The 24,369-nt window shown below is 45.9% G+C and overlaps 1 protein-coding gene across 1 annotated transcript; it reads left to right on the top strand.

The window, feature by feature from the left end:
• Positions 1-777: 777 nt before the first annotated feature.
• On the top strand, positions 778-24,359 carry LOC144487380 (synaptophysin-like protein 2). The gene is made up of 6 exons (XM_078205468.1): positions 778-989; positions 1,093-1,164; positions 11,278-11,396; positions 14,319-14,520; positions 19,243-19,434; positions 23,030-24,359. The coding sequence occupies exons 1-6, from the start codon at positions 966-968 to the stop codon at positions 23,153-23,155; spliced, it is 735 nt and encodes a 244-aa protein (XP_078061594.1). The 5' UTR covers positions 778-965; the 3' UTR covers positions 23,156-24,359.
• Positions 24,360-24,369: the final 10 nt, after the last annotated feature.

Below are 24,369 nucleotides of genomic sequence, written 5' to 3'. Positions count from 1 at the left end.
TGCCTGGGCATGCCCGTGCCGGCTCTGCCTGAGACTCCTCCCCCCCCCGGTCCAGGTATAAAGGTGACTGCTCCCAACCCCCCCTGCCTCAGTCACTGGACCAGTTCATCAGCATAGGTGTGCTCCAAGTCTTTTGCGAATAAAAGCCTATTTGTTCTTGCGTACTAAGTAGTCTTTGCTTGATTGATAGTGCATCAGGGTGTCTCTGGGATGGTGGGCGTTTACGAGGGGGGGAGTTCTCTGGGGTGAGGTCAGTGCTTACAGGGGGTCTCTGGGGTGAGGTCAGTGTTTATAGGGGGATCTCTGGGATGGTCAGTGTTTATGGGGGGGTCCCTGGGATGGTGGGTGTTTACAGGGGGGTCTCTGGGGTGATGGATGTTAATAGGGGGGGGTCTATGGGATGGTGGGTGTTTATGGGGGTCTCTGGGATGGTGGGTGTTTACGGGGGGGGTCTCTGGGAATGGTGGGTGTTTATGGGGGGGTCTCTGGGATGGTGGGTGTTTATAGGGGGGGGTCTCTGGGAATGGTGGGTGTTTATGGGGGGGTGGTCTCTGGAATGGTGGGTGTTTAGGTCGGGTCTCTGGATGGTGGGTGTTTATAGGGGGGTGTCTCTGGGATGGTGAGTGTTTATAGGGGGGTGTCTCTGGGGTGAGGTCAGTGTTAAGGGGGGGGGGGGGGTGGATTTGAAAGTTTTGTTTTATCCAGATGTGAATGTCGCCTGTTTGAACTGGGCTGGCTGTATGACTTGTACCGTTAAAGCGGGTTGATTGATATCCTGTTGGGACTCAGTTTCACTCTCTGATCACATGCTGCTGCGGTGCCGCTGTTGAATTTCTCTGCTGAATACGGAAGCGTCCTTATACCTGGAGTTAATCCTCGCTAAAGGAATCCCCCTCAGCCCCCTCTCTGTCTGTGTCCCGGAACTGGGATCTTTGCACAAGAAAATAACCCCACAGACAGTCGGAATGGAGAATGCGGCCCCGGTTCAGGTCTGAGACACTCTGCGGAAAGTTTGCAAAGTATTTGTTAAAGTTTTGTGGTGATGCGTTTCCTGTATTTGTTGATTGAAACTTTATTTCTTTGTAATTTCAGAAATTCCCCGCCTTTAAACTGGACATCGGTCCCCTTAAAGAGCCGCTGGGATTTATCAAAGTCTTGCAATGGGTGTGTAACAGGCCTTTCACTCAAACTGCTTAGAGAACTTGCAGAATTACAGTTGCTGCTGTGAATGGCTCCCCGGGCTGTGCCCAGTTAGTGGGGAGAACTTTGTTAATCTCAGAGCCGTTTGCATTAAAAAATTGGAACCATTGTTTATGTGCAGAGCAGCCCTGAGTCTGTGTGACTCATGTCTGAGTTTGGCTGGATTGGGAGGTTGCTGCATTTGATGTCTTTCAGAGTATGCCCTTAGATGGTAAAGTAAGGTTATTAAACCCCCCACAGCAGGAGGGCAGAACCCAGTCACAAAACCCCTTCAATGACAATGGGCTGGGCGCACTACTCAACCTCGGGTACCATCTTCCTCACCCTGAAGCAACTGCACCAAGTCCACTCCAATCACCCAATGATGCTCATCAAACACTCCAGGACACAGCATGTTGGTTCGTACTGCTGCCTCACAGCACCAGAGACCGGGGTTCAATCCCCGGCTTGAGTCACTGTCTGTGTGGAGTTTGCACGTTCTCACCGTATCTGCGTGGGTTTCCTCTGGGTGCTCCAGTTTCCTCCCATAGTCCAAAGGTGTGCGGGTTAAGTGAATTGGCCGTGCTAAATTGCTCCTTAGTGTCAGCAGGACTAACTAGGGTAAATGGGGATAGGGTCTGGGTGGGTTGTGTTCGGTGCAGACTCAATGGGCCGAATGGGCTCCTTTTGCACTGTAGGATTCTATGACAAGTATAGCACAGGGTTCGATACAGATTAAATCTCCCTTGACACTGTCTCCATCAAGCACTCCAAAGACAGGTACAAAACAGGGTTAGACACAGAGTAAAACTTATTAAAAACATGTTTATGGGATGTGGGTGTCGTTGGCTGGTCCAGCATTTATTATCCACCCTAATTGTCTTTGAGAAGGTGGTGGTGAGCTGCTTTCTTGAAATGCTGCAGTTCATATAGCCATATAGTGTAGGTACACCCACAGTGCTGTTAGCAAGGGAGTTCCAGGGTTCTGACAGTGAAGGAACAGTAAGCTGATTGCCAAAAACAACAGATGCAGCATGAGGGAGGCTTGTTTCTGCAGTGAGTGGTTAGGATCTGGCGTGCATTGAGTGTGTGGTGGAGGCAGATTCAATCGAGGCATCCACAAGTGAATTGGATAGTGGAAAAGCATTGGGGGCTATGGGGAAAGGCAGGGCGAGTGGGGCTAGCTGCGTTTCTCTCACAGGAGCTGACATGGACATGATGGTCTGAATGGTTACAGCACAGGAGACCATTCTGTGATCCTCCGCATTGTCCCTTCTCAATGGTGGAAGCACTTGGCTTATTAACAGAATCACATGACTGAGATCAGAAATTCGCTGGTGAACCTCTGTGACAGGCGAGTGTTTGGGATGTTCCGGCCTTGTGCATCAAATTGTTCTCAGTCTGCTGGGTGCAGGAGGATAAGAGGACAGTTGGAAGCCGCAAGGAATGATGCATCTCGCCAGCTCCGCTCATTGTGACTGGAATCTGAGATTGGGTGCAGCTGTGTACAGGGCAGAGGTTGGCACTGGCTGATGTTCACAGCATTCCCGATTTGAGAAGACGGCACTCCCGAGGGTTTGGAATGTGGAAGCGAGCATTCTTAACCCTCTCCTTTCCAATCAACTCTCATCATCCTTGCCACTCTTTTTCAATCCTGCAATAAATGACATTGCATTTATATAGCGCCCTTCACATAATAAAACAACCCACAGTGTGTCAAGATTTGCCATAAATCAATACTTGACACTGAGCCCATGTAAAGAGATGAGAAGATGGGTTTGGCCAAGGAGTAGGTCTTAAGGAGATCTCTTAAAGGAGTCAAGAGAGACTTGGGGATAAGGCAACTGAAAACAAATGATGGGATGACAGAAATCGGTGGTGCACAAGAGGCCAAAATTGGAAGAGCATAGATACCCTGGATGGTGGTGGGAATTGGAGGAGAGATGGGGAGGGGCAAGGTCATGGAGGGGTTTGAAAGCAAGGATGAGAATATTCTAATTGAAGCGTTGCTATACCAGGAGCCAGTGTCAGTCAGTGGCTGGATGGGTAAGTGCGATTTGGTGGGATAAGGACAATGACCTTAAGTGTATGGAGGCTGGAATTGGTTGTTGTGAACTTTACTTTTATCTCAGTTGTTAAATCTCCTCGTATCCCTTTCTATATCAAACTTCCTCATTCTGCCACTTCCTTCGCTCCGTCTTTGGTGGCTGTGTCTGCCGTGGCCTCAATGCTGCAGTTTCCATCCTGAACCTTTCCACCATGTCCTCCTACTTACGCCTTGCCTCTTTACCTGTCCTAACGTCTCATTCTGCTTGGTGTCAGTATTTCTTGGATTGACTCCTGCTGTGAGGCACCTTGGGCCATTGTTACGATGCTATAACAATGTGAGTTGTCATAACTTTTAAATCTGTGCCGCCTCATAGCTTGTGCCAGCTGTGGTATAGTGTCCAGTGCTTTCAGCTCCAAGTCCAAGGTTGTGAGTCCATGTCTCATTCCGGAAACTTGATACACGGAATGACATTGGGAGCAGTTCAGAGAAGGTTCACTGGACTGATTCCCGGGATGAGGGGTTTGTCGTATGAGGAGAGATTGAGCTGATACTCTTTGGAGTTTAGACAAATGCGGAGTGATATTAGTGAAACATATAGGACTCTGAGGGGGATTGACAGAATGGATACTGTGAAGATGTTTCCTCTTGTGGTGGAATCTGTACAGGGAGGTTCAGTTTAAAAATAATAAGTATCCCATTTTAAGATAGGGGTGATGAGGAATTTCTTCTGTGGGGGTTGTTAGTGTTTGGAATTCTCTTCCACAGCGAGCAGTGGAGGCTGGGTCATTGAATATATTCAAGGCTGAATTTTTGATTGACAAGGGAGTCAAGATTTGTGGGGACAGGCAGGAAAAGGGAATTAATTCCCCAATGAAATCAGCCATGACCTAACCGCTGTGAAAGGGAAGAGCAATTTGACAAGGCTGAGAGGTGAACTGGTGAAAGGGAACTGGATAAAGAAACTAGAAGGAAAAACTGTCTCACATCACTGGGAGGCATTCAAAAGTGAGATTCTATGGGTGCAGTGTAGAAATGTCCCCACAAAGAAAATGAGTAGAATTGCCAAACCCAGAACCCCGCCGGTTAGCCAGAAGCATTCGGGCTAAGATAAAGCAGAACAAGAAAGACCGTCACAAAAAGCCTAATACTGTACAAAACCCAGAGGAGCAGAGAAAGACCAGGCGTGAAGTCAAAATGGAAATTGGGAAAGAGAAGATGCAAAAAAATATTGACAGGTAAAATAAAAGAAAACCCAAATTGTTTTACCAATACATTAAGAGCAACAGAATAACTAAGAACATGGTAGGGCCTATCAGAGATGTACATGATAACTTATACATTGAAGGTGTGGGTAAGGTTCTTAATTTGTCTGTCTTCACTAACGAGAGGGATGGTACAATAAGCATAGTGAGAGAGGAAGTACTGGAGAGACTGACATCCTTTAAGGCGGATAAATCACCAGGGCTGGATAGATCGTACCCCAGGCTGTTAAAATAATTAGCAGAAGCAATTCTGAGAGACAGGATAACCTGCCACTTAGAAAGGCAAGGATTGAACAGGGATAGTTAGCATAGTTTTGTTAGGGGAAGATTGTGTCTTACTGACTTAACCAATTTTTTGATGAAGTAACAAGGAGGATTGATGGGAATGGTGCAGTGGATGTTGCCTACGTGGATTTTAGTGAGGCATTTGACGAGTTCCATATGGCAGACTAGTCAGAAAAGTGAGATCCCATGGGAGACAAAGGAAGATGGTGAGTGGATCCAAAATTGACTGTGTGAGAGGGAACAGCAGACAATGGCGGAATGATGTCTTTGTGAATGGAAAGCGGTTTCCAGTGGTGTTCCACAGGCCTCGGTGTTCAGGCCTTCCCTGTTTGTTGCATATATTAATGATCTGGATAAATGTGGGAGGTAAGATCAGGAAATTTGCAGATGACACAAAAATTGGCTGTGCAGTTGATAGTGAAGAGGATATCTGTCAACTCCAGAATAATATCAATGGTTTGCGTGAGTGCGCAGAGAAGTGTCAAATGGAATTCAGTCTGCAAAAGTGTGAGGTGATGCATTTGGAGAGGGCACACAGCAAGAGAACATTCAATAAACGGAAAGATATTGAGAGGGATTGAGGAAGTGAGAGACCTTGGAGTGAATGCCCACAGGAACCTGAAGATGGCAGGACAGGTGGACAAGGGAGAATATGGAATGCTTTCCTTTATTGGGAGAGGTTTTGATTACAGAAGCAGGAATGTAATTCTGGAGCAGGAATGTAATTCTGGAGCTGTATAAAACACTGGTTAGGCCACAGCTAGAATTTTGTATACAGCTCTGGTCACCACATTACAGGAAGAACGTTGCCACGGTTTGAAAATTGCAGATATGATGGAAACATTGAATAGGCGAGGGTTATTTTTCTTAGAACAGAGGAGGCGGAGGCGTGACCTCATTGAGGTGCACAAGATTATGAGGGGCCAAGACAGGGTAGACTGGAAAGATGAGTTTTCTCTTAGCTGAGGGATCAGTTACCAGGGGGCACAGATTTAAGGTGATTGGTAGAAGGATTAGAGGGGATGTGAGGAAAACTCTTTCACCCAGAGGGTGGTGAGCATCTGGAATTCACTGCCTAAGGTGGCGACTGAAGCTGTTCCTGGATCTGTATCTGAAGTGCTGGAATCTGCAAAGCCACACACCAGGTGCTGGAAAATTGGATTAAAATGATGGCTAGTTTCTTGTCTGGCCAGCACAGTCACTATGGGCCGAATGGTCTCTTTCTGAACCGTAACATTTCTATGGTACTGAATGGCAGAGCAGATTCGAGAGGCCAAATGGCCTCCTCTTGCTCCTATGTTTTACGTTCTTACGATGCTTTAGTGTCCGTATTAAGGGAGTGCTGCACTGTTGGAGGTGCCATTTTTCAGATGATACGTAAAAACTGTCATGTCTCTTGGGTAAACCTTAAAGCTGCACTGACACTATTGGCTGTAAGTGACTTTGGAGTCTTTCTGAAGTTGGAAAATCTCTGTGTAATCCAGGTCTTTAATTCTGCAAAGTCACAGCTTGACCAGGTCAGTTTTGACAAACGCTTGTTTCCAATGATTGGAATTTAGAACTAGTGGTCATAATTTCAGGGTGAGTGGTTGGCCGTTTTGGAGTGAGGGGAAATTTCTTGGAGGAATATGAGTGTTTAGAATTCTCCACCCCATTGAGTAGTGGCTGCCGAATCGTTGAGTAGATTCAGTCCTGCGATTGGCAGATATTTGAATTCTTAGGGAATTGAGCGACATGAGGATTGGACAGAAGAGGTTGAGGTAGATGATCAGCCATGATTGTGTTGAATGGCGGAACAGACTGGAGGGACCAAATGGCCTACTCCTGTTTCTATTTCTTGTGTTCTCATTGGACCACTCCTACCCAGCGACATCAACATCTGTGGACGTTAGCTAAACATTTGCAAGGTCAAACATCCCCCGGTTGTGGGAGTTTATGTGGATCCTGATCCCAGCGTGACTCTCGGCTAATTATTGGTGACATAACACCAGCTGTCCTTGCATCAGCCTACTCTGCCCCAGTAAGTACCAATCACCTCCAACAGCTCAGATTGGACACTGTGCTTCCCTATACGAGATGTTCTGCTGCTTGACTGACAGTTTCGGGATTTCTGCAGTCTTTTCTCCTAGTGTGTGAACTTGTGGAGAGTGTGTCTGACTGGCACCAGTGTGTTGTGCTCTCACTAGTTGCTCTGGCTATTATTAGCTACCGTGAGTGGACTTTATATAACGATAATCAGCACTCAGTGATTACGTTGGCTATAGATTAACCCTCCTCATCCTGGAATAGCTAGTTCAATTCCTGGCTCTATTCACTTTAGTCCTGACATTCCAGGATTTAAACAGGCCCAATAGTGTCACTGCACTGTTGTATTACATTTAAAAAATATTATTTCATTTTGTCTCTCTGCCTCTCTCCCTCCACCTCTCCCCCTCTGTTTTCTGTGTCTCCCTCCTCTTTGCGTGCTATTTTTTCCTCTGGCTTTGGTCCCTCTTTCCCAGGATTATGGTGCACTCTCAAACAGAAAATGCTGGAAAATCTCAGCAGGGCTGACAGCATCAGTGGAGAGAGAATAGAGCCAATGTTTTGAGTCTGGATGACCCTTGATCAGAGCTGAAGACAAACAAAATAGGATGAGATTTATATTGTTAGGGTGAGGGGAGGGGCTATTGTGTAATTAACCAAGATGTCATAGACAAAAAGAGAAAGGGAATGTTAATGGTGGTGATAAAGGCTGAGAATGGTGCTAATAGCGTCTACTCTCCACAGATGCATTTTCTGTTTTTGTTTCAGATTCCAGCATCCACAGTAAATTTGCTTTTATATTATGGTGCATCATTAGGGCAGTGGTAAGGCTACCCTGTACTCTAAACCCGCTGGTGTCCACTGGTGTAGTGTCGGCACTTTACATTAAATGATATTACATATATAATCTGTTTAAAACATGATCCTTCTTGTTGTGGGAGGACTTGCTGGTGGACACTGAAACTCGGTGTGATAATCTGTCCTGTGCTATGTCATAGAACATACAACATTACAGCGCAGTACAGGCCCTTCAGCCCTCGATGTTGCGCCGACCAATGGTACCAATCTAAAGCTCCTCTAATCTACACTATTCCAATATCATCCATATGTTTATCCAATAACCACTTGAACGCTCTCAACGTTGACGAGTCCACCACTGCTGCAGGCAGGGCATTCCACGCCCTTACTACTCTCTGAGTAAAGAATCTACCTCTAACATCTGTCCTATATCTCTCACCCCTCAATTTAAAGCTATGCCCCCTCGTGCTAGCCAACACCATCCGAGGAAAAAGGCTCTCACTATCCACCCTATCTAATCCTCTGATCATCTTGTATGCCTCTATTAAGTCACCTCTTAACCTTCTTCTCTCTAACGAAAACAACCTCAAGCCCCTCAGCCTTTCCTCATACGATTTTCCCACCATACCAGGCAACATCCTGGTAAATCTCCTCTGCACCCTTTCCAACACTTCCACATCTTTCCTATAATACGGCGATCAGAACTGTACGCAATACTCCAAATGCGGCCGCACCAGAGTTTTGTACAGTTGCAGCATGACCTCCTGGCTCCGAAACTCAATCCCTCTACCAATAAAAGCTAACACACCGTACGCCTTCTTAACAACCCTATCAACCTGAGTGCCAACTTTCAGGGATCTATGCACATGGACACCCAGATCCCTCTGTTCATCCACACTACCAAGTATCTTACCATTAGCCCAGTACTCTGTATTCCTGTTACTCCTTCCAAAGTGAATCACCTCACACTTTTCCGCATTAAACTCCATTTGCCACCTCTCAGCCCAGCTCTGCAGCTTATCTATGTCCCTCTGTAACCTGCCACTTCCCTCCGCACTGTCTACAACTCCACCGACTTTAGTGTCATCCGCAAATTTACTAATCCATCCTTCCACGCCCTCATCCAAGTCATTAATAAAAATGACAAACAGCAGTGGCCCCAAAACAGATCCTTGCGGTACACCACTAGTAACTGAACTCCAGGATGAATATTTCCCATCAACCACCACCCTTTGTTTTCTCACAGCTAGCCAATTCCTGATCCAAACCATTAAATCACCCTCAATCCCATGCGTCCGTATTTTCTGCAAAAGCTTACCATGGGGAACCTTATCAAATGCTTTGCTGAAATCCATATACACCACATCAACCGCTTTACCCTCATCCACCTTTTTGGTCACCTTCTCAAAGAACTCAATAAGGTTTGTGAGGCACGACCTACCCTTCACAAAACCGTGCTGACTATCCCTAATCAAATTATTCCTTTCTAGGTGATTATAAATCCTATCTCTTATAATCCTTTCCAAAACTTTGCCCACAACAGAAGTAAGGCTCACCGGTCTATAATTACCAGGGTTGTCCCTACTCCCCTTCTTGAACAAGGGGACAACATTTGCTATCCTCCAGTCTTCTGACACTGTTCCTGTAGAAAATGACGACACAAAGATCAAAGCCAAAGGCTCTGCAATCTCCTCTCTAGCCTCCCAGAGAATCCTAGGATAAATCCCATCAGGTCCAGGAGACTTATCTATTTTTACCCTTTCCAGAATTGCTAACACCTCCTCCTTATGAACATCAATCCCATCCAGTCCAACAGCCTGCATCTCAGTACTCCCCTCAACAACACTGTCCCTCTCCAGTGTGAATACCGACGAAAAATATTCATTTAGTGCCTCTCCTATCTCTTCAGACTCCACACACAACTTCCCACCCCTGTCCTTGACTGGCCCTAATCTTACCCTAGTCATTCTTTTACTCCTGACATACCTATAGAAAGCTTTAGGGTTTTCCTTGATCCTACCCGCCAAAGACTTCTCATGTCCCATCCTGGCTCTTCTTAACTCTTTCTTTAGGTCCTTCCTGGCTAACTTGTAACTCTCAAGCGCCCTAACTGAGCCTTCACGTCTCATCTTAACATAAGTCTCCTTCTTCCTCTTCACAAGAGATTCAACCTCCTTAGTAAACCATGGTTCCCTCGCACGTCTGCTTCCTCCCTGCCTGACAGGTACATATTTATCAAGGACGCGTAGTCGCTGTTCCTTGAACAAGTTCCACATTACAATTGTGCCCATCCCCTGCAGTTTCCTCTGACCTGCCCTCTGACCTGTGGCTCTGTACAAAGGAAGATGCTTGGCCTTTCGGTGATCCCAGTGACGAGATCATTTCTCCGTTCTGGTCTCCATGTATCTCGATGAAGTCAGTTGTGGCTCTCACCTCCTGAGTCACACAATCCAGGTTCAAACCTGACACTGCGGTGCAGCGCTGAGGGAGTGCTGCATTGTAGAGGATCTGTCTTTGGGATGAGATGTTAAACTAAGGTCCCATCAACATCCTTGAGTGGATGTAAAAAGATTCGCGGGGCACTATTTTGAAGGTGATCAGGGAATTGCCCCAGTGTCGTGGCCAATATTTATCCCTCAATAAACCCCTCAATCAACCTCTCAAAAATGGATTATTTGGTTATTATGGGCAGCACGGTGGCACAGTGGTTAGCACTGCTGCCTCACAGTGTCAGGGACTGGGGTTCGATTCCCGGCTTGGGTCACTGTCTGTGTGGAGTCTGCACGTTCTCCCCGTGTCTGCGTGGGTTTCCTCCGGATGCTCTGGTTTCCTCCCACAGTCTGAAAGACATGCTGGTTAGGTACATTGGCCGTGCTAAATTCTCCCTTGGTGTACCCGAACAGGTGCCAGAGTGTGGCAACGGGGGGATTTTCATAGTAACTTCATTGCAGTGTTAATGTAAACCTACTTGTGACACGAATAAATAAACTGTAAACTATTACAGTGTTGTTTGTGGGATCTTACTGTGCACAAATCAGAAGCTGAATTTAGTACCTTAAAATTCAAAGGTACTTCATGGCTGTCAAACTCTTGCAGGAGTTTGAAAATTGCTGTAATAAATGCAAGCATTTCCCTTCTTTAAGACCACACTTGGAGCTCTGTGAACAGTTCAGGTCTCCATATTAATAAACATCAAGTCACCAGAGAACCTGAAAAAAATATTTACAAGGCTACTCGCAGAATTATCCGGAAAGATTGAACAGGCTGGGGCTTTTCCTGTAGAAAAGAGAAGGCTGAGAGGTGCGAACTTATCGAGACCTTTAAAAACTATGGGAATATTAGGCAAGGTTGACATAGAGAAGACGTTTCCACCTGTGGGGAGGTCAGTATTGGGGCCATCAGTCACCAAGAAATCCGATCGGGAATTTGGGAGAAACTTCATTACGCAAAGGGCGGTGAGAATGTGGAAGTGGCTCCTACAGGGAGTGTTGAGGTGAATAATATCGACACAGTTAAAGGGAAAGCTACACAAACACAGGAAAGAGAAAGGGAAAGACGGATATCCTGATTGTGAGATGTAGGGGCATGTGTGGAACATAGACACCAGTATAGACCAACTGGGCCGAATGGCCTGTTTCTGTAAATGCTAAATCATTCTTGTTTGTTCTGTCTCTGCAGATTTTTGCAATATTTGCCTTTGCCACTTGTGGAGGTTACACAGGGACGAGTATGGCTTCAGTTAAGTGTCTGAATGGCGAGAAAGATCTGATCTCCGTCAATTTCAGTTACCCTTTCAGGTTAGTGGCATCGGACCCACCCTGTCTGGAGGTTTGTTGCTTCCATTGCTGTCCTCAGTATTCTTTCCATTGACTTCACTCTACACTGGTCTAGAACATTCTCCAGTACTGTGTTACTGCCTGCCTTTCACACAGGGTTCATTTCACTTTATGATCACTGACTGACAGAATCTTCCATTCCCATACTCACTACAACTCTCCACCTAACTCCTTACCCACTCACCATCCCTCTCTGCAAACCCTTTCTGTCTAGTTTGTCATCTCTCCAACATTTCTGAGGGAATTCTGGGGTTTAGGGTCCAAACAGCAATAGCGGTGTGAAGGAAGAGGGGACATGTAAGAGGTCAAACACACACGAGTTCGTTGGTTTATTGCCTTGTTTGAAAGACGGTGCCTCAGACAGTGCAGCACTCCCTCAGTGGTGCACTTGGCGAATGTCAGCCTGAATTATGTGCGAAACTCTTTGAAGTGGGACTTGAATCAGAGGTGGGATTGTTTCAGCTGAGCCAAGGCAGCTTGGATTGGATGAAGTGTTGCATGTCACAGGGATTATAGAGTTTGAGTTACCTGCAGCACCTGGAAGGACCAAAGCAGCAGGTGCACGGGAACATCCGAGCTCCTTTCCACATGATGGTTAGGTTGAAATCCTGGAACTCCCTAACAGCGCTGAGGGTGTACCCACAACACCGAAAATGCAATGGTTCAGGAAGGTGAGGCAACTAAGGATGGGCAGCAAATACTGGCTTTTCCCGGGGACATCCAACCCCAAGAGTGAATCCTGGGAAGTGAATGTTTATATTCTCAGTTTTTCCTCCATCCATTTTGTTTCCAAAAATTTTGCAATCAGTTCTTTGTGAATGGTGGATCTGATAGGACAGCAGCTGAGCACATACTGTGGTGATCTGGTTTTGTGCCCCTGAAGTGGATTTTACAGCCCCTCCTTCCCACCCCAGACATGTATTTGGCAGAAGGTGGGGTGGCATGTCGGGTGCGATGGGTGGTTGTTGCACCACCTTCCATCCTGCTGTGACCCAGTCCCCATATACCGGGGAAATCGGCAATCCATCTACCACTTTACAAAAATAATTAACGGCGATTGAGCTTGTTACCAAGCCAATTAACCCAACTGTTATGCTGCCAAAGCCCTGGAAGGAGGAATGGAGGCATAGACTATGTTCTAAATGGGGAAATGCTTAGGAAATCAGAAGCACAAAGGGACTCGGGAGTCCTTGTTCAAGGTTCTCTTAAGGTTAACGTGCAGGTTCAGTCGGCAGTTAGGAAGGCAAATGCAATGTTAGCATTCATGTCGAGAGGGCTAGAATACAAGAGCAAGGATGTACTTCTGAGGCTGTATAAGGCTCTGGTCAGACCCCATTGGGAGTATTGTGAGCAGTTTTGGGCCCCGTATCTAAGGAAGGATGTGCTGGTCTTGGAAAGGTTCCAGAGGAGGTTCACAAGAATGATCCCTGGAATGAAGAGCATTTCATATGAGGAACGGTTGAGGACTCTGGGTCTGTACTTGTTGGAGTTTAGAAGGATGAGGGAGGATCTTATTGAAACTTACAGGATACTGCGAGAACTGGATAGAGTGGACGTGGAGAGGATGTTTCCACTGGTAGGAAAAACTAGAACCAGAGGGCACAACCTCAGGCTAAAGGGACGATCCTTTAAAACAAATTATGAGGAATTTCTTCAGCCAGAGAGTGGTGAATCTGTGAAACTCTTTGCCGCAGAAGGCTGTGGAGGCCGGGTCATTGAGTGTCTTTAAGACAGAGATGGATAGGTTCTTGATTAATAAGGGGATCAGAGGTTATGGGGAAGAGGCAGCAGAATGGGGATGAGAAAAATATCAGCCATGATTGAATGGCAGAGCAGATTTGATGGGCCGAGTGGCCTAATTCTGGTCCTATGTCTTATGGTCTAATCCCGACAGTATGAACAGGGCAATGGGAGTGGGCAGGTTGTTTGTGAAACATGTGTTTAAAAGGTGGCAAGGAAGGTGTGGGATGGGGGCACTCTGCACATCAAGGGGAAAATCTCAAAAATGTTACTGCCCTCAACCCTTTTTGTTCCTCTGCTTGGCTTCCAGAACTCCAGTTCCCCAAATCATGTGTCTTTTACATAGAATAATGTAAAATCAATCGCACAGAAACAGACCATTCAACTCAAATGGTTCGTGCTGGTTTTTATGGCCCACGCCTCAATCCCTGGTCATGACTCCAAATGCCATAGAATCATAGGGATTCTATCTTCTTTCTGTTACCCCACAAACTCTTAATTTTAAAACTTGTGTTAAGTTGCTGCTCACTCTTCAAGAGTATTCACCTGATGAAGGAGCAGCTACCAGATAAACCTGTTGGACTTTAACCTGGTGTTGTGAGACTTCTTACTGTGTCTCCAAACACATCCTTCTATTCCTTTCTTCCTCACTCTAATCTCATTTCCCTTAAATACATCTCTGCTTTTTGCCTCAAACTACTCCCTGTGGAAATCTGTTCCATCTTCTCACTATTGCTCCAGAATTGCTATTGAATTTATTAGTGACTATCTTATATATTTATGTCCCTTTAGTTTTGTCTGCTCACAACTCCAAAGACATGCGGATTAGGTGGATTGGCCATGCTAAATTGCCCCTTAGTGTCAGGGGGACCAGCTAGGGTAAATGCATAGGGTCATGGGGATAGGGCCTGGGTGGGATGTGGCCGGTACAGACTCGATGGGCTGAATGGCCTCCTTCTGCTCTGTAGCGATTCTATGATACTACCTTCTTTCTATTACCCCACAAACTCTTAATTTTAAAAAACTTGTGTTAAGTTTCTGCCCACTCTCGTCAAGAGCCGCGTCCTGTTTCCTGTTGGGTCAAGCTTCTTCGCTCTCAGATCCTCATGACTCTTCCTAACTGCTCTGTGATCTTTGTTGCAGGTTAAACCAGATTTCCTACCAAGCATTCACCTGCAAGAATGGCACCGTTTATGACACCCTGGCACTCATTGGAGACTTCTCCTCATCCGCAGAATTTTTTGTTACGGTCGGAGTGTTTACTTTCCTGTACTGTATAGCTGCCCTCATCCTGTATGTGGGATACCAGAGTCTCTACCAGCAGAACAAGTACTTGCCAATTGCTGTAAGTTCGTTAACTTGATTCTCTCCATATCGGCAGGTATAAAGAAATGTTTAATCAGATTCTCCTGACATTACCCTGCTACTAATTGCTCCTTGTATTGTACAATAGTCCCCTTTAGCTTCTGCTTGTGAAGTAAAGTAATATGAGCCACTTTGGATGGAACTGATGAACTGAGGCTTATCGTCATCTGGTAATTCGGAGTATTGCTGAGAAAAGGCATTTTTGTTGAAACTTTTTGTCTTGCACTCATCAGGCCAAATCAAGAATACCAATGTCAGGGGAAACAACAACTTTATACTGTATGAGAAAAGGGTGCTGATTGGTTGGCAAGTGGACACTGATTGTTAGAGGCACTGCTATGGAGAATGCACTAGTTGCTGGTGACCAACAGTTAATTGCCAAGCGTTGTTTGAAAATTTTAGCCAGGCTGTTTTACTCTGATTATTCGAGGCATTGCCTCGAGGAATGGACCAGCGAATGGCTATCACTTATTTTGTTTAGCTGAAACAGGCGCTAAGTGTGTATATGTTCTTTTGATCTGCAAAGAACAGCCCAGTGATTGTCAATTGGGCTAAATGCATGTACTGGAAGCTACATATATTAATACACGGGGTCCTGTTGGAGGCAGAGAATGCTGATTGATTGGTAAGTGAACTCTGATTGGTAGAGGCATTTCCATGGAGAATGCACCAGTTGATGGTGACTGACAGATAACAGCCAAGCATTGGTTGAAATTTAAACCAGGCAGCTTGAATTTGATTGGTCAATGCATTGCCCTGGGGAATGAATCAGCGAATGGCTGTCACTTATTTTGAAAGTATTGAAGAGGGGAAGTTGGCGAGCTGTTACCAGTTTACTGAAAAGCAATCTGCGAAAATTATTGGTAAGGATGAGTGATTTAAATTCTTGCATGAATTACCATCTGGAAGGAGGAAGAGAAACCTATAAAACTGTCTGTTTGCAAAGACTATTTATCATTCAAAAAGGATTAAGATAGTCAACACACAGTTAAATCCTCTGAATAAGCCCGCAAGGTTTCGTCATTGATGTTTTCAGGATCTATTTAAGTCTTTTATATAATATTCAACCTTATTAGTTTAAGAAGTAAATTATAACTAAAAAAAAAACATGCTTATCCTAACACCAAGGATGGCTACAAGTGGATTTTGAGCTGTTGATCAAGTCCTAGAAGCCCAGACAACTTGAGCCATGTTGTATTCACAATTCTTACTTGCTGGTTTGCCCTGCTGAATTTGGTGGTGTAGCAGGTTGGGGGAGAGCTGTTCTTCACGCTATTGGAATCCTCATTGTTAGATAAATCCTTTAAAAAGTTTATTTATTCGTCACAAGTAAGGCTTACATTAACACTGCAATGAAGTTACTGTGAAAATTCCCTAGTCGCCACACTCCAGCGCCTGTTCGGGTAACACTGAGGGAGAATTTAGCACGGCCAATGCACCCTAACCAGCACGTCTTTCAGACTGTGGGAGGAAACCGGAGCACCCGGAGGAAACCCACGCAGACACGGGGAGAACGTGCAGACTCCACACAGACAGTGACCCAAGCCGGGGATCGAACCCGGGTCCCTGGCGCTGTGAGGCAGCAGTGCTAACCGCTGTGCCACCCATAAATCCTAAATCAGAACCCTCAATATCTGTTTCTATTAACAATTGGAGATAGCGAGGAATGAACGGGGGCAGGGATTGAAACTTTATCTCCAGATCCTGGGTCCCATGGAGTCAACCATTAGAAAGAAAATACTGAGACACACCATTGTCTCGTCACTAACGTTGCTGAGACAGACAGACCAGTGTGGGGAGATGATCTCCTGCCTGAATAATCTGAAACTCTTCAACCAGACTCTGTTTAGTTGCATGCTCCTTTATCCTACGCTTTCTCAATATGTAATGACTTGTCCTCTGCTCCTTGTTCCCAGCCTGACCTGTATCTGGATCTCTTTTTGCTGCTGGTGTTCAGACTAACCATTTACCCACAGATGCATGATTATTATTTGCACTCGTTTGGTTGGTCAGGCTTAACATGGGCTGGAATGGTCCAGTGTTTCACACCAAGCCCTGCACCCCCCTCCCCTTCCACCCCACCAAACCCTCTGCAATTTACTCCATATTTGGGAAGGGGGTGATGATCTAAGAAATACCTACGAGGTTTGTGAAAAACGTGCTGGTGGATGTCGAAGGGCAGATGGGCGGCAGATACAGTTTAATGAAGGAAAATGTGAAGTGACTGATTTCAGGTGTAACAGTACGAGAGGAAAATACACAGAAAACAGTGAGATCCTAAATGGAGGAGAGAGAGCGCACCATACAGATAATTTGGATATTTCGGTGGTTGGTCTACGTGGAATGCTTGGTATTTGTTTCAAGGCGGAGGGTGTAAAAACAGTGAGGGAATGTTGAGCCTGTTTCACTTATTGTTCAGGTTTTAGTTGGAATATTACAGTGTTGGGGAGACCATCATCAGGAGAGCACTGAAGCGATGGATAGATGCAGTCAGTGAACATTCACTGGGATGGGATGAGAGGTTTGAGAGTTTAAGTCTGAGTGAAGCAGTTTATGATCTTCAACATTGTGTTGAGAGAAATACTGAGGGAAATTTAAAATTGGTGATTACTTCCTGCAATGATTGATTCTTGCCACCAGGTGTGTTTTTTTAAATTCAAGGGATGTGGACATTGCTGGCGAGGCGCAGCATTTATTGCTCATTCCTAGTTACCCTTAACAAGACGGTGGTGAGTTGCCTTCTTCAATTGTTGCAGTCTATAAGGTGTAAGTACACCCACAGTGCTGTTAGAGAGGGAGTTCCAGGATTTTGACCCAGCGATAGTGAAGGATCAGCGATTGTATTTCCGAGTCAGGATGTTGAGTCTTGGAGGAGAATTTCCAGGTGGTGGTGTTCCCATGTGTCTGCTGCCCTTGTCCTTCTATTTGGTAGTGGTCATGGGTTTGGAAGGTGCTGCCTAAGGAGCCTTAGTGAGTTTCTGCAGTGCATCTTGTAGATGGTATACACGGCTGTCACTGTGTATCACTGGAGGAGGGAGTGAATGTTTGTGGAAAGGGTGTCACCCCTTTGCTTATTGTTTGATCCTTCTCTCTTCCCCTATTGTAAGTGTTGTGGTGGACTTCATCCACCTAACCATAGGAGACTCAGAGACAGGTTACAATAGTTTATTCATAATTCAAGCGTGGGGGGAGCTACCCCAGAGAAACCTCTGGAGGAGCACCCTCCTCTGATACATCTCTAGCATGGCATTCGCAGGGAGAACATTCTAATATCCCTCTCTCGCTCCCAAGCCACATATACAGACTGCTCGCACAGTCAGTCAGCACACAGAACATTGTTTTAAAAATCTGACGTTGCCCCTTAAAAACAATTTTGTAGTCTTCTAGAAAACTGTCTGTTCTTCTCAGAGAAACAACCTTTCTGGCAGGTTCTGCTGATATTCAAACATTGAGTTAGAGCATTTGACTCGGGTGTGATTTTACTCGAATGCAGGGGCGATAAATCTATCCTCCTTCGACCAAATCCATTCTTTCCTCTTTCATAGCCATTGTGAAACTGTACAGGACAGTCTGGCAGAGGCTTGTTCTGGGAATGACAGGCACAGGGACTTAGTCCTTTAGAAAGGTGAGCGACCCCTGAAGGTGAACTGGTTATGGTCTTTCATAAGTTCATGAGATTTAGGAGCAGAATTAGGCCATTCAGTCCATCGAAACCGCGAATGGCTGATATGCTCCTCATCCCCATTTTCCTGCCTTCCCCCCCATAACCCTTCAACCCATTCCCAATTAAAAATCTGTCTAACTCCTTAAATTTACTCACTGTCCCAGCATCCACCGCACTTTGGGGCAGCGAATTCCACAGATTCACAACCCTTTGGGAGAAGTAGTTTCTCCTCAACTCTGTTTTAAATTTGCTACCCCTTATCCTAAGGCTATGACCTCTTGTCCTAGAATGCCCCACAAGAGGGGCATTCTAGGACAAGAGTCTACTTTATCCAAACCTTTTATCATCTTGTAGACCTCAATTTGATCTCACCTCATTTTTCTAAATTCCAGAGAGTATCGGCCTAATCTGTTCAATCTCTCTTCATACGACAAACCCCTCATCTCTGGAATCAATCTGGTGAACCCCCTCTGAACTGCCTCCAACGTCACTACATCTTTCATCAAATACGGAGACCAAAACTCTGCAGAATACTCCAGGTGCGGCCTCACCAATGCCTCGTATAGTTGCAACAATTTCGAAGGGAAGTGGGTAAACAGCCTGGAGTACTATATCTAGGGTATGAACTGCTGGGGTGTAGGGAAGGGGGCATGGAATCAGATTTGGTGTTTCACTAGCTGTGATGTGGGGTGGGCTGTTGCTGTGCTGAGTTCTGCCTTTCAGGAAAAACACTCCAAATCACCCACAACTTGCTGCGTTTAAAAAAAACTCCCATCTTCAACCTCGGTCTTTTGCTAATTATTTGAAATCTGTGTCCTCTGGTTACCAACCCTCCTGCCAGTGGACCTTATTTAATCTACTCAGGTTTAAAGCTTGTCTGAAGTCCGATTCAGCACTGACTAATGAACATGGATGAGGGAGATGTTTGTGAATGGGAATGACCTTTTCCTGCAGGACCTGCAAGCCAGTCTCCCAACTTGAACGAGTAAATCTGACAGCATTGACTCCTTGAACTAAAACGTCTCTCTCTTTCTCCAGGATTTTGTAGTGACTGCACTTTTTGCCTTTCTCTGGCTGGCCTCCTCCTCGGCTTGGGTGCAAGGTCTGACTGATGTTAAGAAAAGCACATGGCCAACTACCCTCATCCGTGCGATAAGCGCTTGCCAGGAGAAAAATGTTGTGTGCACACAGGGTGCTCTCCCCTCAATGGGGCGCCTTAATGCATCAGTGGTGAGTACAAGAGTCGCAGAGCATTACAGAGCTGTAACGGTTCAGGGCTACCATAGAGTCCCGACAGGGCAGAAGAAGGCCATTCGGCCCATTGAGTCTGCACTGACTCTCCTACAGAGCAGCTTACCCAAGCCCTATCCCTGTAACCCCAAATATTCACCCCACCGATCCCTCCTAACCAACACATTTTTAAACACAACGGGGCAATTTAGCATAGTCAATCCACCTAACCTGCACATCTTTGGACTGTGGGAGGAAACCGGAGCACCCGGAGGAAACCCATGCAGACTCAGGGACAATATGCAAACTCCACACAGACAGTGACCCAAGGCCAGAATTGAACCCGGGTCCCTGGTACTGTGAGGTAGCCGTGCTAACCACTGTGCCACCGTGCTGCTAGTTTGGCCTTGCAACTCATGTGAAAGAAAATCATTCCATGTCTTTCATGGCCTCAGTCAGTAAAGCACTTTGATCATTTATGTCCACTTGATGGGACCTTGGTTTAACATCTCATTGAAAAGTGCTGCAATTTCGACAGTGCGATGCATTGAAGTGGCAGCTTCAATTGTAAACTCAAATCTCCAGACCATGCTGATTGCTTGTTACAATCGGAATTCCACCCAGTGCTCGCTTGTAGTGGCAGAAAAAATTTCAGGTTCCATGGATAGACCATAAGACATAGGAGCAGAATTAGGCCACTCGGCCCATCGAGTCTGCTCTGCCATTCAATCATGGCTGATATTTTTCTCATCCCCATTCTCCTGCCTTTTCCCCATAACCTCTGATCCCCTTATTAATCAAGAACCTATCTATCTCTGTCTTAAAGACACTCAATGACCTGGCCTCCACAGCCTTCTGCGGCAGACCTGATAGACTTGTTTCCTGTCACTTCAGCCATGACGTCAATGAGATGGCATGTGTGGACACATTCCTCACTCCGTTATCAGGAACACTCATTACTTTTTCATCAGGAACAGTAATTACTGCTAAACATGAACTGGATTTCAACCAATGTTGTGACCATCTTAATGCCACACAGATTGTGACATTCAGGATAAACTGGACGAGTGAAGTATATTTACAAATGAAATAGTTACACAAAGCCAAAAGAAACCAAGGAGCGAGTAAAACATTTCCTCTGTAAATTATTTCAAAACCATCAAAGGTTTTGTTGGCTTTCATGACATTAACAAAGGTTTTTGTGAATTGAAATGTGGATTAGTGTTCCGATCTATTTCTGTCAGAGTTTAAAACAAACAGTCTTTCTCAAATTTTAGAGAATTGATTAATAATTATTTCTTCCTTTGTAGTTATTTTGTTTAGATTCGACCCACCAACGAGTTAATATAAATGTCTGATTTCTGGAACATGACAAGTGAATATGATAGGCCAAATTTAACCTCATTCATTCTGATAGGCCAAGGTTAACCTCAGTACATTCTGATAGGCCAAGATTAGCCTCGGTATGTTCTGATTGGCCAAGGTTAACCTCGGTATGTTCTGATTTCAAGTTGCTAACATGAAGACTAATCGTCGCAGAACTAATCGGCACAGATAGTTAAACAGAAAAGATCTTGCACTTGTATCGCATTGCTGATGACTTTAGGATATTGGAAGTGTGCTTTACGGCCAATGAAGTGATTTTTCTTTGAGGCGTGGTCACTTGTAAAAAAACTGGCAGCCAATTTGTCGACAGAAAGTCTCACAGAATGAAATGAAATCAAAACTTGGATAATCCGTTTCAGTAATATTAACTGAGGGAGACATTTTGGCCACAACACAGGCAGGTATCACTGGCTCTTTAAATAATGATGTGGAGATGCCGGCGTTGGACTGGGGTAAGCACAGTAAGAAGTCTCACAACACCAGGTTAAAGTCCGACAGGTTTATTTGGTAGCCACTAGCTTTCGGAGCGCTGCCCCTTCGTCAGGTAAGTGGGAATTCTGTTCACAAACAGGGCATATAAAGACACAAACTCAATTTACAAAATAATGGTTGGAATGCGAGTCTTTACAGGTATTACCTGTTCACTTTACACGTATTACCTGTAAAGACTCGCATTCCAACCATTATTTTGTAAATTGAGTTTGTGTCTTTATATGCCCTGTTTGTGAACACAACTCCCATTTACCTGACGAAGGAGCAGCGCTCCGAAAGCTAGTGGCTTTTGCTACCAAATAAACCTGTTGGACTTTAACCTGGTGTTGTGAGACTTCTTTGAATAATCCCACTGGCTCTTTTATTTTCACCGGAGTGGGTGGATATCGTCAGTTTAACACCACATTGAAAGACTGACCCTCTGACAGTGCGGCACTCACTCAGTACTGACCCTCTGACAGAGCGGCACACCCTCAGTACTGACCCTCTGACAGTGCGGCGCCCCCTCAGTACTGACCCTCTGACAGTGCGGCGCTCCCTCAATACAGACCCTCTGACAGTGCGGCGCTCCCTCAGTACTGACCCTCTGACAGTGCAGCACCCCCTCAGTACTGTCCTTGGAATGACTGGCTGGATTATGTTATTGAGTGTCTGGGGTAGGAACCCGCAACCCTGTTACTCGGAGGAAAGAGAGCTCCCAATGGGCTGAGACTGGCACCAGTTTCCCGCAGGACCTTTCTACAGAGCATTGCTTGTCGATACATCCGGGCTTCCAATCGCAAGTGGAATGTTTTCCCACCCCGGGAGAGGAGCAGGTGCCATTTTATTCCCTCTGCCGACAGTCTGGCCTGTGTGCCTGTTCCATAAGACCATAAGACATAGGAGCAGAATTAGGCCACTCGGCCCATCGAGTCTGCTCCACCATTCAATCATGGCTGATATTTTTCTCATCCCCATTCTCCTGCCTTTTCCCCATAACCCCTGATCCCCTTATTAATCAAGAACCTATCTATCTCTGTCTTAAAGACACTCAATGACCTGGCCTCCACAGCCTTCAGCGGCAAAGAGTTCCACAGATTCACCACCCTCTGGCTGAAGAAATTCCTCCTCATCTCTGTTTTAAAGGATTGTCCCTTTAGCCTGAGGTTGTGCCCTCTGGTTCTAGTTTTTCCTACTCGTGGAAACATCCTCTCCACGTCCACTCTATCCAGGCCTCGCAGTATCCTGTAAGTTTCAATAAGATCCCCCCTCATCCTTCTAAACTCCAACGAGTACAGACCCAGAATCCTCAACCGTTCCTCATACGACAAGCTCTTCATTCCAGGGATCATTCTTGTGAACCTTCTCTGGACCCTTTCCAAGGCCAGCACATCCTTCCTTAGATATGGGGCCCAAAACTGCTCACAATACTCCAAATGGGGTCTGACCAGAGCCTTATACAGCCTCAGAAGTAAATCCCTGCTCTTGTATTCTAGCCCTCTCGACATGAATGCTAACATTGCATTTGCCTTCCTCACTGCCGACTGAACCTGCACGTTAACCTTCAAAGAATCTTGGACAAGGGCTCCCGAGTCCCTTTGTGGTTCCAGCCGACGCACCTGTCTTATTTATATCTGCAGGAACTGTGTTCCCGCTCCCGTGCTGCCTTTGTTAAATGTTGTGGTATCGCTGATCGACATGACTGAGAATGACCTGATAATTGTCTCTCTCTCCGCAGATGTTTGGCTTCATGAACTTCATCCTGTGGTCGGGGAACAGCTGGTTTGCGTTTAAGGAAACCTCCTGGCACAAACCAACCAATCCGCAGGATGTTGCCGAGCAAGGCACCAACGTGGAACATTGACCTGACCTCCAGCTGCTCCTCCACATGCCACCGTCTCCCCCTCGTCCTATTCCTGCAGTACCCCTGATTTTCCGTTCTTCCATTCTAACCCCCCCTCCCCTCCCAATTGTCGAACCTTGCTCAGATGCTCCCAGACAAAGTTAGGCAATGCACACTCCCTCCAACCACTGAACCTAAGAGTTAGAATGATTGTACATTTCAGATCCAATGCCAATCAGATTTGCAGATGATCATTTCCGTCACTTTCAGATTCTAAGTTGCCCAATGGAATATACTGACCATGTGGGCGGCATGGTGGCCCAGTGGTTAGCGCTGCTGCCTCACAGTGCCAGGGACCTGGGTTCAATTCCAGCCTCAGGTCACTGTCTGTGTGGAGTTTGCACATTCTACCCTGGGTGGGTTTCCTCCAGGTGCTCCGGTTTCCTCCCACAGTCCAAACATGTGCGGGTTAGGTGAATTGACCATGCTAAATTGACTCTTAGTGTCCCAAGTTATGTAGGTGAGGGGATTAGAGGTTACAGGGATTCGGCGGGTGGAGGGGGGGGGGGGGGGGGCGGGTGGGTGTGAGCCTGGGTAAGATGCTGAGTCGGTGCAGCCTCAATGGGCCGAATGGCCTCCTCCTGCATTGTAGGGATTCTATGATGCAGAGATTTGGTGACCTGTGTAAATGATTACACAGCTGAGTGTGAGTTGGGAGGGAGTTCCATTGAAATCTTACCATTCCGCATCCCAATCCACTCCCAAAGATGATACTTGAACCTTAAGTAAACTCTTCACTCCCCCATGTCATCGATAAATTAATATTTTGTGCTTGTTACATTTAACTGTGAGCGTGTACTCTCCAATGAGCTTTAACTTGTTCTAATACCAGAGTAACAAAGTTAGTATCGGAGGGGGCAGTTCCGTGTCTTGGTGCTGGGTACAAGTATTGGGCCAACTGGGACTTAAATATAAAATGGAATGAAATATTTTTCTGACATTGCACAGAGCCTCTCTGCCCCCTTTACAGCCGTAGGAAAGCTTTGCTTAACAATACTATCACTTTACCAACTCAGGGTGAATCCTTTCCTGTGTGTTAAACACTTCTGATTCCTGGCTGATCTTTTTTTACCTGCTTCCTGCCAACATGCAATTGAACCTCTAAATGACCTCCACCCGTGTTGCTTCATGAGCTGGACTCCAGGTTTCACTGGCGGCATATGGAGGGGGGAAGG

The sequence above is a fragment of the Mustelus asterias genome, unplaced genomic scaffold (assembly GCF_964213995.1).
Source record: "Mustelus asterias unplaced genomic scaffold, sMusAst1.hap1.1 HAP1_SCAFFOLD_761, whole genome shotgun sequence".
Lineage (NCBI taxonomy): Eukaryota > Metazoa > Chordata > Chondrichthyes > Carcharhiniformes > Triakidae > Mustelus > Mustelus asterias.
The sequence above is the reverse complement of the archived record's forward strand: the minus strand, read 5'-3'. Positions and strand labels throughout refer to the sequence as shown.

What these genes read in the sequence shown, in the direction of transcription:
- LOC144487380 (XM_078205468.1), top strand. Translation starts at nt 966, where the DNA reads ATGGAGAATGCGGCCCCGGTTCAG. An exon ending in AGAATGCGGCCCCGGTTCAG is followed by an intron (nt 990 to 1,092) that starts GTCTGAGACACT and finishes TTGTAATTTCAG; the next exon opens with AAATTCCCCGCCTTTAAACT. An exon ending in GGCGCCTTAATGCATCAGTG is followed by an intron (nt 19,435 to 23,029) that starts GTGAGTACAAGA and finishes CTCTCTCCGCAG; the next exon opens with ATGTTTGGCTTCATGAACTT.